The sequence below is a fragment of the Dipodomys merriami genome, unplaced genomic scaffold (assembly GCF_024711535.1).
Source record: "Dipodomys merriami isolate MVZ:Mamm:240054 unplaced genomic scaffold, mDipMer1.0.p SCAF_89, whole genome shotgun sequence".
NCBI lineage: Eukaryota > Metazoa > Chordata > Mammalia > Rodentia > Heteromyidae > Dipodomys > Dipodomys merriami.
In genome coordinates this window covers 1164659-1181679 of record NW_027206501.1, presented here as the reverse complement: position 1 = coordinate 1181679, position 17021 = coordinate 1164659, and the positions used below count along the sequence as shown (strand labels likewise).

At 35.9% G+C, this 17021-nt stretch overlaps 1 protein-coding gene across 5 annotated transcripts in view; it reads right to left on the bottom strand.

Annotated features, from left to right (window-relative positions):
* Window positions 1-17021, bottom strand: part of Smap1 (small ArfGAP 1) — a 133874-nt gene that overhangs the window by 76950 nt on the left and 39903 nt on the right. For 4 of the 5 annotated variants that reach the window (XM_070012179.1, XM_070012180.1, XM_070012181.1 and 1 more), the window contains exon 3: window positions 531-616. In XM_070012179.1, coding sequence (XP_069868280.1) covers window positions 531-616 — 86 coding nt within the window. Of the gene's footprint in view, window positions 1-530; window positions 617-5251; window positions 5402-17021 lie in introns of all 5 variants that reach the window. The other variant, XM_070012182.1, reaches the window with a different exon arrangement.

Genomic DNA, 17021 nt, shown 5'->3' with positions numbered 1-17021 from the left:
AGTTCAAGCCCAGTACCAGCACCAAAAAAAAAAAAAATAATAATAATCTATGCATCCTGATATCAAAATCCTATTTAAAATCTACTATATTCAAGGCATAACTCAGGGAATATCAGTCTCCAATTTTTTCTCTTTTCTAGGATAGAGACCAAACTCAGGGCCTCCTTATGCTAGGCAAGAACCCTATCACTAAGCTACATCTGCAGTCTTTAATTTTTTTGAGTCAGAATCTCACAATATGGCCTTCTAATTTCATATCTTCCTGTGTAAGCCACCTGAAAGCTGGGATTAATAAATTTGTACCTCTACACCCAGGGTGATAAAGTATGTATCTTCCAAATATCAGCAAACAAAATAGTAATGTTAAAAATAAGTTAATTCTTTAACAGTTGCTTTTTTGAGGAATTTTCTGTTTGTTGATTTGAGTTTGTTTTGTGGTAGTACTGTAAACTCAAGGCCTTAAATTAAGCCACATTTCCAACACAATTTAATTCTTTTCAAATACACAATATACAAAATTTAAAGGATACTGATCTGTCTGTGGTCTTCGAAAATTCTCTGGAAGATTGGCTTCATAGAGTAGTCTTGCTTTAGTATTTCCCATATCTTGCATGCACTATAAGAAAAATTATTTTCATTACTCATGTGAACATTAAAAATTCCTATATATGTAGACATGAACACATATATACAAATTCCAGTCAACAGTAATTGTTTCTACACATACTCTTTTTAATAAATTAAATCATAATTATGAAATTACCCAAATTCTGTAGAGGCACTATTTGTATTTTTCTACCTATGTGGATTCAATTTCATGCTTACACTCACTACTTCCTAAAAAAGAAGTTCCTGACAGTTTGTAGGGAGTTCTATTTTCAAAAATTATTTTCAAAAATTGAAAAATGCTGTCATGTCTGGGGCTAACAAACCCAAGGTAAAACTTGAACTTCAATATACTCTAGGGTTTTCATAACTTACAATCAAGACCTCCATATAAGCCAGTCAAGATACAATGCTGACCTAAAATTCTACAAAAGTGGTTTTGTTTCTTTGGAGTTAACCATTTGAGTCTCATGAAAAGTTTTTCCCACCAAAAACAAAAATAAATAGAACAAAACAAGAAAGAAAAGAAAACAGCATGATGCTTGATAGCACAATTGCTCACAGAGCCATGTTACAGTTTGGATCTGTACTCCCCAAAAGCCATGTGTTAAAAGTCACCATAGAGGTACTGCTGGGAGGTAGTGGAACTTTTAGGTCAGCTCACAATGGAGTTTCCTAGGGGTGTGCCCTTTAAGAGGACTGTGAAGCCCTAGTCTCTTTCCCAGCTCATGATAATAAGCAGTTTGCTAGGCTACACACTCCTATCACCACTACTCATCACCTTCACCAAAGGTCCAAATTATGCAGAACTGTAAGTTAAACAAGTCCTTCCTCTTATAAATTAAGTGTGCCTCTAGTATTTCATTATGAAAATGACTAAATACAAACCTTTCTCCTAAAATCTAAGAACTAACTCATGAGATATAAATCTATTTAAGAATGATTTCATTAATTCGTTTCACTATCATCTAGGAGTGATGACTAAAAAGTACTTCCTTGATATTACTAGAAACTCAATGTTAAGAACTGCAAGTAAAATAGGATAATTTATCACACCATTTACAAGGAACTGGCAGAAAATTAAGGAGGGGGTAACACTGTTCAAAAGAATTGTATTTATTACCTTACTTATGTAACTGTAACCAATCTGTACATTACCTTTACAATAAAATTTTTAAAAATACTGTAGTAGCAGAAAGATTGTTTTTTATGATATGTTCTTATTTCCCCAGATTCCCAGACACATATCCCCAAGTGTTCTAACAGATTACTTAAGTTCTCCTTCCTTCAAATAAGAAAATATATGATGACTTTTCTCCCAACTGAGTCTTAAAAAAAAAAAAGCCTGGCACCATTTTTTTTTTTAATTAGCTTCTCAAATCACCATCTGGAAAGAAAACATTCTTGAGTAACATCATTAAAAAGAGCTCTTATAAAGCACAGTCACTACTATGTATTATAAAGGAGGTATAAGGTATTTTACATTTACAGAAAACAAAGAACAAAAAGGAAAGAAAACACAAACAAAGAAGAAAAAGAACACAAATTTTCAGACATCTATTCCATCTTGCATCAATGTAAGTATTCTGTCAGCACTTTAGATTTCTAAGTAATTTCTCTAGAGATCAAAACAAAGTAAAGGAACAAGAATAGAAAGTAAGAGAGATTATAAACAACCAAAGGGGGAAAAAGGATTTTTATAATTTTGTCCTCCAGATGAAATAGATACTAAGTCAAAAATAACTTGAAGCCAGATGTCAGCTGATTAATTAATTAATTAATTAGGGAGACTGAGATCTGGAGGATAAAGGTTCAAAGCCAGCTTGAGCAGGGCACCAGCTAAACAAGCAAGCCAGGCAAATGGAAAGACCTGAAGTAAAAGTCCAGAGTTTACCCTATCCCACTTTTGCCTTCTCTCTCCTCCCCCCCCACATCATATGCCTGTTTTACATCATGATAGGAACTGGTTTGAGTAAAGCTATTATGTAATTCTGTATGGGGAGTTCTAAGAAAATACAACACCAGTTACCTTGCTGGGGGAAAAAAGTTCCCATATTAAGCATTCAAATGATGCTGCATGTTTATGCCATGGCATAATTTAGAAGCAGAGATTAGTAAATTATCTAATTTTAAAGACATTAAACATTTGGAAAGAACTAAAAAAAAGTCTCTTAGTTTACACAGTTACAATTAATCAAAAAAATAATTTAAATACAATTCACAGAAACTATAAAGGTAAAAAACTGCGAGTATTCATTTTTGCTGGAAATTTCAACAAAAATATGAAAACTAAAATCTATTATATATATATATATATATATATACACACACACCATATCTCATCCACTATATTTATTCATATTATCATTCTGAAATATTAATACATCCCATAATTTATATTTACTATATTATGAAAAAGGCCTAAACATTTCAACATTATGCCAATGCATATTTACATTATACTAATTTACTTAACATTATTGTAGTGATGTCAATTAGACAATAGGGAAAATAAAAGACAACAAGATCTGAAAGGGAGAGCTGACAAGAAACAATGAGCCATTTCCATGAAAGTCATTCCTTAAAGTGAATGGTGCAGTTGTATCTGTTAGCAGTCTAAGGAAAAGCAGACTCAATGACATCACCAATAGAAGTCATTTGTTGAGATAAGGAAGAAACTGATATGCTCAGTTTCTATGTTTCTAAATGCAGAATAAAGATGTTATGTAAGGAAGAATACAGAAGTGTTAGCTTCAGTCAAGATAAAGGTAAAAAGTGGAGCCATTTGGAGATAAAAGAGGAGGGGCTCTACTCAGGAGGCTGAGATCTGAGAGTCGGGGTTCAAAGGCAGCCAGGGCAGGTGAGACTCTTATCTCCAATATACTATTCAGAAAAGGCTGGAAGTGGTACTGTGGCTCCAGTGGTAGAGCACCAGCCTTGAGTACAAAGAGGCTCAGGGACAGAGCTCAGCCCCTGAGTTCAAACCCCATGAATGGCAAAAAAATAAAAGGAAAAAGGAAAAAAGAAAAGAAAGAAACAAATAAGAACAACCAACAGAAATAAGAATTTGAAGTCACTGTCAGTACCTGCAAACACACTATTGAATGAAATAGCAAGGCCAGCTGTATGGCAAGTTAATGATTAATTCCTCTAAGAATAAAATTTGATTTTTTCCTTTGTTATATGATTCCAAAGTCTTGAAAAAGCAAAGCTATCAAGACATAAAAGTTTTTCAAGGAAGTGGCGCTGTAGCTCAAGTGGTAGAGTGCTCGCCTTGAGCTGGAGAGCTGAGGGACAGTGCCCAGGCCCAGAGTTCAAGCCCCACGACCGACCAAAAACCAAAACAAAAAAAAAAAAAAAAGTTTTTCAAGGTATTGTTTCTCTTTGTCTTAGATTAGGTTGACTAATGTCAAATACAGTTCATTCCAAGCTTAATGTCTATGTCTGATACATTTGGTTCCAGGACTTTCCATTTTTGCATCCCCTCCTTTTCTTAGTACCTTCGTCCTATTTGCCCTGTAATGTTCCTGCACTACATCCTCAAATGCCAAAAAGTACCTAGTCGGCAGACATTTACAGTGTAGCTAGCATTAATAATGTAGTGGTATCTTAGGAAGCTATCTGCATAGTTTGCACAAATCTGAATTTATATACTTGTTGACTGAAATATCCTAAGCAATTGTTTTTAAAAATAGGAGCAGTGGAAAAAATAATAGAATACCATATACTGTAAGTTACATTGAAATTAGGCCTTTCACATTCTAGATGGCAAAATATAAGACCTGAAAATAATCAACAAAGTCTAAAGTATTAATGCTTAAAATAAGAATGAAGTACATCTATGATAAATCTAAACACAAGAATTAACATTATTCAAAATAAAACTCTTCTATCCAATTTTCTAAAAAACAAATTTGGAGAAAGAAGAATCTGAAAGCCAATTCAAAGATTTTTGCACAATACTATATACTACCTGTATGTTTATATATTTAAACATAAAATATATCAGAATAACTACAAAGAAACTAACAATTTGGTTATTTAGCATACCTAATTACTAAAACTAATAATATGATTGCTTCTTTGGAGAAAAACTACATAATTGAGGGCAGATTGAAAGAAAAGTATTTCCTCTATAATTTTGTACTTTTAGAGGTTTCACAATGTCTACATATTTCCCAGAACAAAAAAATATTACTCTACATTGCTTCTAAATAAAATCTTATCTAGATGGAGTTTGGCTAGGTAGACAAGTATCTTCTGAATTAAAACAAGGAGACCACCTCCTTCTAAGAAAAACAGTCTTCTGTTGGGTCAAAACAGTTACAACTAAAACCAAAGGTAGACAAAATTTTTAAATCTCATGTAAATAGTTATTACACTCACACTACATTCCAATCATTAATATGGCATTTATTCCTCAGTGTCATAATCTTAAAAACAGACTGCAGCTGCTGAAGACCAAAATCTTCTTAATATTTTAGAGTATTTGTGAAGAAGGGAAGAGGCTACTTGCCCTACTTTCACTAAAATCTTTGAAAACACAACTGCTTTAGTTAAATGTATATATTTTTAAAAATCTCTTATTTAAAAAGGAGTTAATATTGATAGTCTCTGGATAAGTTCTTCATGTCAGTTGACTCACCTCTACTACCTCTTGAAATTTTCCAGAATAGTTCTCTATCTTCCTCTCAAAAGCCACCAGTTCTCTATCTTCCTCTCAAAAGCCACCAGGATTTCTTGCATAGGAGCAAGCCTTTCAGGACTGGTTTCAAGATCTTTTGGATTCCAGCTGCTGGAAAAGAAGGGCCACCATTTTTGGTCTCAGGAACTCTTTGGAAATAATTAACACAGAGTCCACTCCTTCATTTTCATGAAATTATTTTTAGGGAGACTTTTTTCTTTGTTTAAATTTGCTACTACAAATTCAGAATATACATTTAAAAAATAAAAAAACAATGAAATCAAACACTTGTAACAAAATCGGACAAGTTTTAAATCACAGTCTTTTATGATCTCTATTTACTATGAGATTCACATTAATTAAGTCCAGAAATAAACAACAACCTTTACCCTACTTGTTTAAGGCCCTACTCAGGAGTTAAGATTCCCTTCAGTCAGAAGTCTTAGTAACTTTTCTCTTACAGACTTTCCTCCATGTATCATCCCTAGTATCATTACTATAGTTTAAGGATCTAGTCATTAATTTCCTAGGCTATGGCACAAAATGGTTCATCAGATTTATCTTCTCAAAAGGAACATCAGATGTTGTTTTTCCACTTATTAAACAAAAGTAGAAGGTCCCTATTCTTTGCTTGTCTTATCTTCTATCACCAAACCCATGCCAACTGTAACTTTACCTTCATCCTCCAGACACATAACAACATCCAGCATGTTCATCACACAATACTACCTTATATTTTCAAAAACAGCATGCTTCTTTATGAGGGCTCTGGTGGTCCATGCATATAGCCTAGCTACTTGGATAGCTGAGATTTGAAGATCAAGGTTCAAAGCCAACCCAGGCAGAAAAGTCCATGAGACTTGTATCTCCAATTAACTACCAGAAAGCTCAAAGTGAAGGTATGGTTCAAATGATACAGAATGAGTCTTTAGTGAAAAAGCCAAGTGCACTGAGCTCTGAATTCAAACCCCAGTACAATCACAAAGAAAGAAAAATAAAAACTGTATGAGTACTATAAGACTAATGAGACAGCATTTAAATGCTAAAATTTTAATATGACTAAATAATGTAATTTTAAAGACAATACTATTAATAGCTTGGTGAACATCATTCGCCTTTTAATCTGGTCACTACTTTTGTAGTCCTACTATCCACTATTAGATTCCTACAAAGCAAAAATGACTATAATTCTAAAATATTACGTTCAATTAAACAATAATAATTGCTTTCAAGATTATCCACTCATATATGCATTCATTCAATACATCTAATAATTTCCTACTAAACAGAATATAAGGATATAAGTCCCTATCTCCAAGTAACTTAATATTTCTTTAGTTATATTCACATCTACTTAAATTTTCATTACTTTGACCCAAGAATATAGCAATTACTAGCAACAGAAAATTCTCAAATATGTAACTTAACTTACTGGCTTAAATGGATGCTAGTGGCTCACATCTACAATTCTAGCTAGTCAGGAGATGGAGATCTGAAGATTATGGCTCACAATTGTCCATGAGCCTCATCTCCAATTAAGCACCAAAAGAAAAGGCTGGAAGTAGAGCTGTCACTCAAGTGGCAGAACTCTAGCCTTGAGCACAAAATCTCAGGAAGAAAGCCCAACCCTGAGTTCAAGTCTCAGGACTGGTGAGTATACACACTGGTGTACGCGCACACATACACACACACACACACACACACACACACACACACACACACACACATACACATACGCACACATGCGCGCACGCACGCGCGCACACACACACACACAAACACAAAGATACAAACTGGCTTTATTGAAAGTTTAATCTTTAAAAACTAGAGGAGGGCTGGGAAGTTGGCTCAGTGGTAGAGCGCTTGCCTTGCATGCATGAGGCCCTGGGTTCGATTCCTCAGCACCATATAAGCAGAAAAAAAAGCCAGAAGTGGCGCTGTGGCTCAAGTGGTAGAGTGCTAGCCTTGAGCTGAAGAGCTGAGGGACAGCGGCCCAGGCCCAGGGTTCAGGCCCCATGACCAGACCAAAATAAATAAATAAATAACAAGAGGAATAAGAAAACATAAGGCATAACCTTGCAATAACTTGCACATAAAGTCTTAAAAATTTGAGTCTTTCAAACAAATTATTTTTTAAAGAGGCTTATGAAACCTCACAGATTACATTTTGTTATAAACAGTACTTTTATTTCTTCACTCACTTTTCACATGTACATAATACGTAGACCCAATGCTGCCAGGTGCCTCCATTCTCTGCTCTTCTGTAGAGACACATTTAGTGATCTTGGAATGGTTTACTATCACAAACTCTTAATCAACTTAAAAAATATATGCACAGCCAGGCACTGATGGCTCATGCCTATAGTTCTAGCTACTCAAAAGACTGAGATAAGAGGGTCGCAGTTCAAAGCCTGCCCAGGCAGGAAAGTCCATGGGACTTGCCTCCAATTAACCACCAGAAAACCAGCTGTAGCACTGCAGCTCGAAGTGGTAGGGGGCTAGCCTTGAGCAAAAAGGCTCAGGAACAGGGCCCACATCCTTAATTCAATCCCCGCAACAACAAAAGTAAAAAGGTATGTATCAGATATTTTTCAAAGTTGATACAAGTAGAATGATTTATTTTCCCACAAAAGAAGGAAAAAAAGTTTTGAGGGGACACTTCTTTAATGTGTACCAAAAACTGTTAGCCCTGCCTGGTTCAATATGGAACTACAAAATTTATCTAAGGACCAAACCTTAGGAAATTAAACAGTGTTATGACATACTGGGTCAAATGTTGTTAAATTATGAAGTTCTCCAAATTAGCCTTTGTAACTATAATTATATTCTATTGAATATTGCTTGTCATGGAAATTCTGTAATAAGAAAAGACAGTCTTTGAGCTTCCTAAAACCTCACTAAAAGATAGACCTAAACATTAGGTATTTATAACAAAACTAGGTAACTATTGGGAATCAGCGGCTCATACCTTTAATCAGGAAGCTAAGGCCTAATTCAATGCCTGCTCAGGCAGAAAAGTCTGTAAGACTTCATCTTCTATTAACCAGAAAAATGCAAGACCAGAGGCTCAGCTCAAGTGGTAAAGCAACAGTGATAAGCAAGCAAGGGCCCTGAATTCCAGCCCTGGTACAGACTTAAAGAAAAACTGACTGGTTATCCCATTCTAATACCAAATTGTGATCACTGACAGACAAACCGTTAACATGTACTAGAACTTCCTGATGATTGCAATTCATGGGAAGTAAAATAAAGCAAAATAATTAAGAGATGTGTAAATTAGAAATCATTGTAGAACAATTTGCTTAAAGTGTGTACTATTTTTATCCAGTCCAACAATTAAAGAAGGGAGAAAGAATAGTCACATTGAACTCTAACTAACCAAGATACCCTTCCAGGATACAGCTCCTACTAAGAAGAAAATCCTAGGAAGGAACTGACTCAAATTCAGCAGGGTAGAATATCCAGATAAAAGTGAGAAAAGGGAATATAAGAAGCAACTGGCTTTATTTTTTAAGCATTATGGGAAAATAAGGAGAGAAATGCGCCAAACTCTAAAAGCTAGCTTGAGTACCACTTTTAAAAGTAAAAGAAAATTAATGTTATATAAAAAATGTTAACAGAAAAAAAATAAGGACTGATTTCATAAGAAATTTCAAGAAAAAAAGGAAGTAAAATAGTATCTCTACAATAAAACCAATTCAGGAAAAAATATGTCTACAAAATTGTGACCTACTAATTAAAAATGAGCTAAAGATTATGAATACAGCTAATTAACAGATAAATATAAATTATGAAAAACAACTAAATTACAAAATTAAAAACATTCAAAATTGAAAATTAAATTTTATGTTTTCCTGACTTCTCTCATTTTAATTTTAAATATTATGTTTTCCTGACTTCTCTCATTTTAGAGTAATGAAAAAAGGTTAAAAAATTGGTAATTAATATTCAATATGTAGGTAGAAGAGTAACCAAAGGATTAGAGCTGACGGCACAATTCAGCAGAAGAGCAACAACACAGCCCAAAGGCCCTGAGATAAAGCCCAAGTTAACACCAAAACATAAACATTTTTAAAAATCTAAAATGAAACAATATTAAAAGCTGTAACATAAAAAATTCAACTACATAAAGGAATACAGTGTGTATAGGAAGTTTTTGCCTAAAAGAAATCAATTTTATTTTTAGAGATAAAGACAATTTAAATAGAAAAGCATGAAAAGATATACTACACAACACTGAACAAAGGAAAGTTGCAGTGACTGACAAGTATATACCAACTATATGCCTACTGTACCTACTGTATAACCTATTGTACAACAAAACATGAGCCAACTGTTCCTTCAAATTTTTCCAGTAACCTCACTAGAAAATAAAAGCAGGTAAAACCTGCAAAAAACTGTAACTTACCTTACTTTCATCCAGATTTTAAAAATGTAAAAACTTTTGCTAGCCTTGAACTCAGGAGCACAAGCCTCAAACACATAAATTACTTTTAGGAAAAGCTGAATTACTTTCATTCAAAGGCTGATAATGAAAATGTTTCTGAAATGCTGTAGTAACCAAAAAGGACTCAGCATATAAAGAATCTCAGAAATGAGACTTTCTTTCAGTCATCTAAGCCAATCTCCATATACCTACTCAATGTTTAAATCCCAACAACACATTTCCCATTGGTTCCCAAGCCTCTTTACAAACCATTCCAGTAATGATAAACTTAGTATATTCCTAGGCAACCAACTTCATTTGTAGTTTGAAATACAGAAAAAAATATTGCCATTCTAATACTTGCATATAGGTATATTGGGATTTCCACATGCTAGTTTAAGTTATGCTCCCAGAAGCTACTATATTTCTAGTTTTAAAACTATAGGGAAACTGTAGGAATCCTTCACAACCATCCCAGGGTACTACTCGGAGGCAGGCAGGCAAAGGAGAAACATTATTGTAAGGTTTATTAGAGGGGCCATAACTCCCTGGGAGAGGGAGCATATGGCTTACCCCTATCCAAGTTGCAAATCAGTCTGGGAGAGGAAGTGACAGCTGAAGTGAGGTAAATGCTTGGGCAGGTGGGTCTGGGCAGAGAGAGGAAGTGGCCAGCTGTGTGGTAGGCTGCAAGAAGCTCAGGTCTGGGTGGAGCTGAGGACAAAAGGTAAGGAAGGGTAATACTAACAGGAACATTAGGAGAAGAGGACAGAGATTAAGAAATGAAAATAAATACACTAAGAAAATAAGGAAACAGAGGGAAATGCTTTACTTGCTTTTTTTTTTTTTTTGTCTATTCCCCATTCATTGCTGAGGCCACTACTTTCACAGAATTTTATCCATCTAAGGTTATTCTCAGACTGCCATTTGAAGAATTAAGTCTTTATTATTTCCCTAGCAGGTAAGTAAACATCACTAATATGGGAGTCTACACTTGCTTAAACAGACATGCACGATGGTAAAGAACTATATGTGACAGTATACAATTAAACACAAATTAGATATGAAGGTTTTTGAACTGCATATTAAAGAATGGGAACTGTACTTTGGTTCAACTGGTCATCCCTTTCAACCTGGCATTCCAAAAACCAAAGCTCTCCCTCTTGAACAATAGACAAAACCGAACCTCAATACTAATGAGTCATTTGACATTCTGGTTTACACTGATGCCATCAGGGTCCAACAAGGAGTTCCTGATGAATCTAAGGCAAGGAACAATTAAACCCCTCTAGCAAGATGGCAAGGTTTCAATAGCTCCTAATATTCTCGCAGGAAAACTGGAGTATGTGTCTTAATTAGGGGGGCAAAGGCTATATATACTTTCATCCTCAAAATTAGGGCCCTGGATGGGACCATCAACTAAAAAATAAGAGGTAACTGGTTCCCTTGCTATTCAAGAGAGTGCTGACCATAGTTCTAATGTTGTGACTAAGGGGAATGTCTTTAATTGGGTGTTATGGGATTAATTCACATAGAGACTAATGTTAAAAGTTTGAAGAAAAATAAAATAAAATAAAAGGGGAAACTGAGATAAAATGCCTTTTCCAAAGTGTATTGCTTAAAAGCACCTGCTTTGGCCTAGTGGCTTGGCTCTTGTTAAGGAAAAGAGGAACTGCTTTGGGATAAGAAAGAATTTTTGAAATGTAAGGTTTTTGTTTTCAACTAATTTCTTTACAAGATAGAATTAAGACACGCCCCAGACTGTTCAAGAAATAGCAGAGGATGTGGGTATATTTTGAGATTACTTGTACTCAGTTAATCTTATTTCAGAATCACCTTATGTAAATACATTTCAAGCCTGCTCTGTGAGCTACTTGGCAGATTTGGGGCTGATGGCACTCCTTTCCTCACAGAAGTAAAGTTCACCTTGCTGAGACCAAAGGAGGGGGGAGAGGGGGATGGAGAGACACGGACGACACTTCTTATTTTTTATTGTAAAGATGCTGTACCAAGGGGTTACGGTTACATGAATAAGGTAATGAATACTTTTTTTTTTTTTGGTCAGTCGTGGGGCTTGAACTCCAGGATTGGACGCTATCCCTCAGCTCTACAGCTCAAGGCGAGCACACTACCACTTGAACCACAATGCCACTTCCGGTTTTCTAGTGGTTTATTGGAGATAAGAGTCTCATGGAGTTTCCTGCCTGGGCTGGCTTTGAACTGCGATCCTCAGATCTCAGCCTCCTGAGTAGCTAGGATTACAGGCGTGAGCCTCCAGCACCCAGCTGGTAATGAATACACTTCTTGTTGAGCATTATTACTGTAGTAGGAAGACCCCTACTCAGGCAGGCAAGCCCACCTAATCATCCGGAGTGACAGAGCCCACTGCAACAAAGTTGTTAACAAAGAAGCAACTTTATTGAGAAGGTTCCTACACTGACCGGCCAGAGCTCAGGCTCAGGTCGCTGATAGTGAAGTAAGCCCTGAGAGGAGACTCCAGCTGGTACAGCTTCTTTCCAGGCTTTGCCTTTGTTTTAGGGATTTAAAAAAAAAAACCTTTAAACAAGGTTAACTAGACCTTGCCTCCAACCAGCCTAGTTCCCAGAATGAAAAAAACAAAAAACAAAAAAAATGAATCTGGTCCCCCTCCCCTGAACAACCTAACCCACCCTTGATTGTTGAGTTAAAAGACTGACCCATAAAACAGATAGGCTGTAATATGGCTCCAACTGGTGACACCACATGCTTATGGTAAACCCTGCCTTTTGCACATGCTTACAGTAAACTCTGTCTATTGGCCACCAGCATGTGGTCTGGTATGACTGTACAATCCTTTGTGTATATTCTGATCCCACTGGTCACCTGCTCTTGACCAGGCTCCACCTCATGGATTTTGCCTTTAAAAACCAAAGAATGGGGGCTGTTCGGGGTTGCAATATCAGCTGCCAAGCCTGTGCTGAGGCCCTGGCTGGTCAGTGTAGGAACCTTCTCAATAAAGTTGCTTCTTTGTTAACAACTTTGTTGCAGTGGGCTCTGTCACTCCAGATGACTAGGTGGGCTTGCCTGCCTGAGTAGGGGTCTTCCTACTACAGTTACCTTCTCCTTTTTTTTTCTCCTATTATCTCTTCCCTCCCTCACTCCCCCTCCCCAAGTTGTAAAGTTCATTTCTAACATAGTGTTTTATGAGTCTCATTGTTGCCATGGGTCATCCTGTGTTCTTGTTTCAGCATTTTGCTATTCTCCTTCCCTTGATCAAATCAGATAAATGTATATACAAGATGCAAGGTATCAAAATCAAATACAGTGACAACAGAGGATAAACCATAGAGGGAAGAACATAAAAAGAAATAAAAAATTCACATAATACATTAAAAACAACAACAAAAAAACCCTCTTGTGTCCATTATTTTGGGGTTCATTTCACTTAGCATCATCTCATATGGTTATATGTACATACTTTTTGAGCTTTTCTGCTATCTAATAAGATTATCCTAGATGTATACTAATTATTGCAAATAAGGGGAAGCATGGGACCTATATTTCTTTGGGTCTGGCTTACTTCACTTAATGTGATTTTTTTTTCCAAGTCTCCATTTCCTTACAAATGGTGTGGTGTCATTCTTTCTGATAGAAGTATAGAATTCCACTGTGTGTGTGTATATATATATACATATGTGTGTGTGTGTGTATATATATATATATATATATATATACATACACACACCACACACACACACATTTTCTTGATCCATTCATCTACTGAGGGTCATCTGGATTGGTTCCATTGGTTCCATTGAACATATCTTAGCTATGATGAATAATGCTGCAATAAACATAGCTGTGCTGGTAGCTTAATATGGCCGTTTGTTTATAATTTTGATAGAAGAGTTAAATGGCCAGAGAAGCATAGTAACAAAATTATTCTGAATGTGTCAAGAAAAATAAAGTTAGGGCTGGCAATGTGGCTTAGTGGTAGAGTGCTTGCCTAGCATGCATGAAGCCCTGGGTTTGATGCCTCAGTATCACATAAACAAAAAAAACCAGAAGTGGTGCTGAAGCTCAAATGGTACAATGCTATGAGTTCAAGCCCCAGGACTGGCTAAAAAAAGAAAACAAAATGTTAAGAGCGTTGAGAACATCAAGAGTAAGCTAAAGTCCTGGAGACAAGGTAAGGCAACCGAAGAATTAATAGTTACTTGAAGCCAGGTGCTAGTGGCTCAAGCCTATAATATTAGCTACTTAGGAGGCTGACATCTGAGGATGGAGTTTTGAAGGTAGCCCAGGAAGGAAAGTCCATGAGATTCTTATCTCCAATTAACCACAAAAAAGAGCCATAAGTACAGCTGTGACTCAAATGGTAGAACACTATTCTTGAGTAAAAAAGCTCAGGGACAGTGCCCAGGCCCTGAGTTCAAGTCCCAAGCACATATGCACATGCATGCTCACACGTAACTGAACGCAAAGGCATACATATGTGGCTCAACTGGCCTAGCAGTTTAAGGCCTAGCAATGTCAAAAAGTAAACACAAATAATTTTTTAACACAAATAAATTTTAAAAAGCATCATAAAGAATAACCAGGTTTTAAGACTAATGACATTATTTTATTGTCTATCAAATTACAAGTAAGATAAGAACACAGGGAAAAATAATAACACTGTACTTTATAAAGCACTATACTGTAAATGGAAAATACAATGTCATAAATATATTTTTAAAAAATAAAATAAAAATGTCTCACATTACTATCACTATAGTCACAATTCCCATTGAAGCTTAATAAACTAATTTCAAAAATCCTTTTTCCTGTTTCCATATGAATCATAGATTAATTCTGATATTCCTCTCTATTCTACTGTTACATAAGGTTTTAGCTGGGGGAAAAAATGGAAAAAAACTGATAGTCATAACTACTCCTTTTTCTTTCTGAGTGACATCTGTCACTCAGTTAACCGTCAGCTTTCTTTATCAAGCAATTTCCATAAAGAAATATTTTTTATTATTTCACAAGTTATTAAACACAAATAAATAGAAATGTAGCATAAGAATTGAGATTCTAATGTCTTGAAATCAGCCTAGCTGGCTAATTCCAGCTTCAGAATACACAATTTAATTTGGATTCTAGAGGCCAGAGGAGGTGGCTTATACCTCTAATCCCAGCTACTGAGGATGCAGAGATCAGGAGGATTTCCAGTTTGAGGTCAGCTAAGACAAAAACTTTGTGAGACCCGTCTCAATCAAAAACGATGACGCTCAAGTTAGTGGTCCTAACTACTTGGGACACATAAATAGCTACTTGGGACATAGTCCAAGTGGACTATAGCAAAAATTGGAGACTACTAGAAACATAAACCAGAAATGAATGGTACAGTATCTAACTAGGAAATAGAAGACCCTAAGTTCAAGCACTGGATTTCTATTCCTTCCCCATATCTACTATTTACATCTGGCATTGGTCCTATATGTAAGTGCCCTGGCTTCTAGCATGGTAGGCTCAGGAGCCATGACAGACAAGAAACTGTGGAAGAAAATAAAGCAAGCATATAAAAAAGATACACAAATACCACAAGCATTGCAATCATACCTCCTCTTCATCATCTTCTTTCAACCATGACTGATTGAATACAGGGCCTGAACTCAATCCCACCTCAAGTCTGACCTGTTCTGCTTTTCCATCAACCTTCAGCTGTTGTGTTGTACTGCAGGAAGTTAGCTCACTGTTCCCCACTTCATTCCTACCTGAACCATATCCTGTCATGTGTCCAAACTGGGTAAAATGGAAAAAGGATAACTAGGGAAAATGGGGAGAGAGGATAGCTATGGGCTAGAAAAGGCCACCTTCTCCCTGCTTGATAGATCTTAAAACTAAAGAGTTTTTTAGCAGGGGAGCTGTTTTTTGAAGATGATGAGACATCTGTAGATAAAGATCTATAAAGTATGACTTTCTTAAGGTTTTCTTTCATAATATTTGGGTTGTAAGGTTTTGTGGAAATTTCATTATGACAAAAAAACCTGTACTTTTGTATTGGTGGCACATAAAGAGATTTTAAGCAAGTAACATGTTTCCTTCAAGTAGATCTTTGATTGACTGCAGTAACTACAAGTCTGATATTAAAATTCATATGGTCTAGAATATCATTCCTATTTCAGGTTCTACTCTCATTCTTCAACTTTCAGTCTAAACCAAGCTTATTTTTCTGGCTGAAAAAACAAACAGATGAGCATCAAATCATATATGGCATATTGTCCAATGTAGACATACTATTAAATGTATATTGTCTGTGTAGAACATAAACCACAATAAAAGAATCTTAATGAGAATTACTTTTTAAAAAATAATTTTAGTTCTAATAAAATCAAAAAGTTTGGTAGATAAGTTATTCTTGGAAAAATAAGCAAACGTGCTGAGTGATGATGGCTCAATCCTAACTACTCAGGAAGAGAATCATAGTTCAAAACTATCTTGGGCAGAAAAGTCTGAGACTCCATCTTCAAAATAACCAGTAAAACACTGGATAGACTGGAGAGTGTGGCTCAAGTGGTAGAGTACTAGTCTTGAGCAGGAATTTAAGAGTATGAAGCCCTGAGGTCAAGTGTCAGTGCCAGAACAAAAACATAAAAATAAAGCTGGGCGCTGGTGGTTCTCAGATGTAAGTCTAACTACTCAAGAGGCTGAGATCTGAGGACTGCAGTTTGCAGTCAACCCAGGTAAGATGCTTACCTCCAATAAACTACTACAAAGTCCAAAGTGGAGCTGTGGCTCATGTGGTAGAGTGCTAGCCTTAAGCAAAAGAATCTAAGAGGCAGCGCCCAGGCCCTGAGTTCAAAGCCCCAAGACTGGCAACAAAACATAGATAAATAAACAAACAAGCATACAGCTGGGGGAAACAATGGCTCACATCTGTAATCCTACTCAGGAGGCTGAGATTTAGAAGACAGATGTACAAAGACAGCCCAAGCAGTACTTTCTGCATGAAAAACTCCATCTTAAAAATAACCAAAAACAGTTGGTGTGGAAGTGTGACTCAAGTGATAAGAACATCAAGCAAGCAAGCAAACTCTAAGTTCAAGAAAGAAAATATGGGTTACAATATCACTTGCTAAGTAACCCTGAGGCTATAATCTTTATCACTACTTACATTATACAAACACACATATAATCAAGAATTAAAAAATTATTTGATTGCTAGACTGGGCTTGAAGATTAAATCATGATCCCATATTTAGTAATAAACTATTTTACATAACCAAAACTAAGTCTTAGTTTTGAAAATGAGAAACATAATTATCATGGTGATAGGGGGAGTAG